This window comes from Bison bison, unplaced genomic scaffold (genome assembly GCF_000754665.1).
Source record: "Bison bison bison isolate TAMUID 2011002044 unplaced genomic scaffold, Bison_UMD1.0 scf7180017864180, whole genome shotgun sequence".
Taxonomy (NCBI): domain Eukaryota; kingdom Metazoa; phylum Chordata; class Mammalia; order Artiodactyla; family Bovidae; genus Bison; species Bison bison.
The window spans coordinates 1,460,500-1,460,975 of record NW_011494752.1 but is presented as its reverse complement, the minus strand read 5'-3'; the positions used below and the strand labels follow the sequence as shown (position 1 = coordinate 1,460,975).

Sequence of the window (476 nt, the reverse complement as noted above, 5' to 3'; positions counted from 1 at the left end):
CCCTACCATGCTGAGCTGGGACTGCAGCTCGATCTCCAGGTTTTGCAAGGTGCGCCGGAGCTCCGAGATTTCGCTCTTGCCGCTCTGCACCAGCTCGCTGTTGGTAGCCACCTCGCGGTTCAGTTCCTCTGTCTGAAGAAAAGAAAGCACCGTTTGCACGGGAAGTTCCAGGGAAAAGGGGTTCCTGGGTCCCTTCCACTCCGAATGCCACCCACCTTGCTGAAGAACCAGTCTTCGGCATCCTTGCGGTTCTTCTCCGCCATCTTCTCGTACTGGTCGCGCATCTCGTTCAGGATTCTGCTCAGGTCCACGCCGGGGGCGGCGTCCATCTCCACGTTGACGTCTCCGCCCACCTGGCCTCTCAGGGAGTTCATTTCCTGCACAACCAAAGAACAATCCATTATGGTGGCCGATTAGAATTCCCCAGTCGGAGGTGTTCCTGGACTGAACGCTGTCTTCAGCCATCTGAATTGCAT

General features: G+C 56.9%; 1 protein-coding gene across 1 annotated transcript in view; it reads right to left on the bottom strand.

The window, feature by feature from the left end:
• Positions 1–476, bottom strand: part of LOC104990465 (keratin, type I cytoskeletal 14-like) — a 4,496-nt gene that overhangs the window by 1,240 nt on the left and 2,780 nt on the right. The window contains 2 exon segments of the mRNA XM_010842546.1: positions 7–132; positions 216–377. Coding sequence (XP_010840848.1) covers positions 7–132; positions 216–377 — 288 coding nt within the window.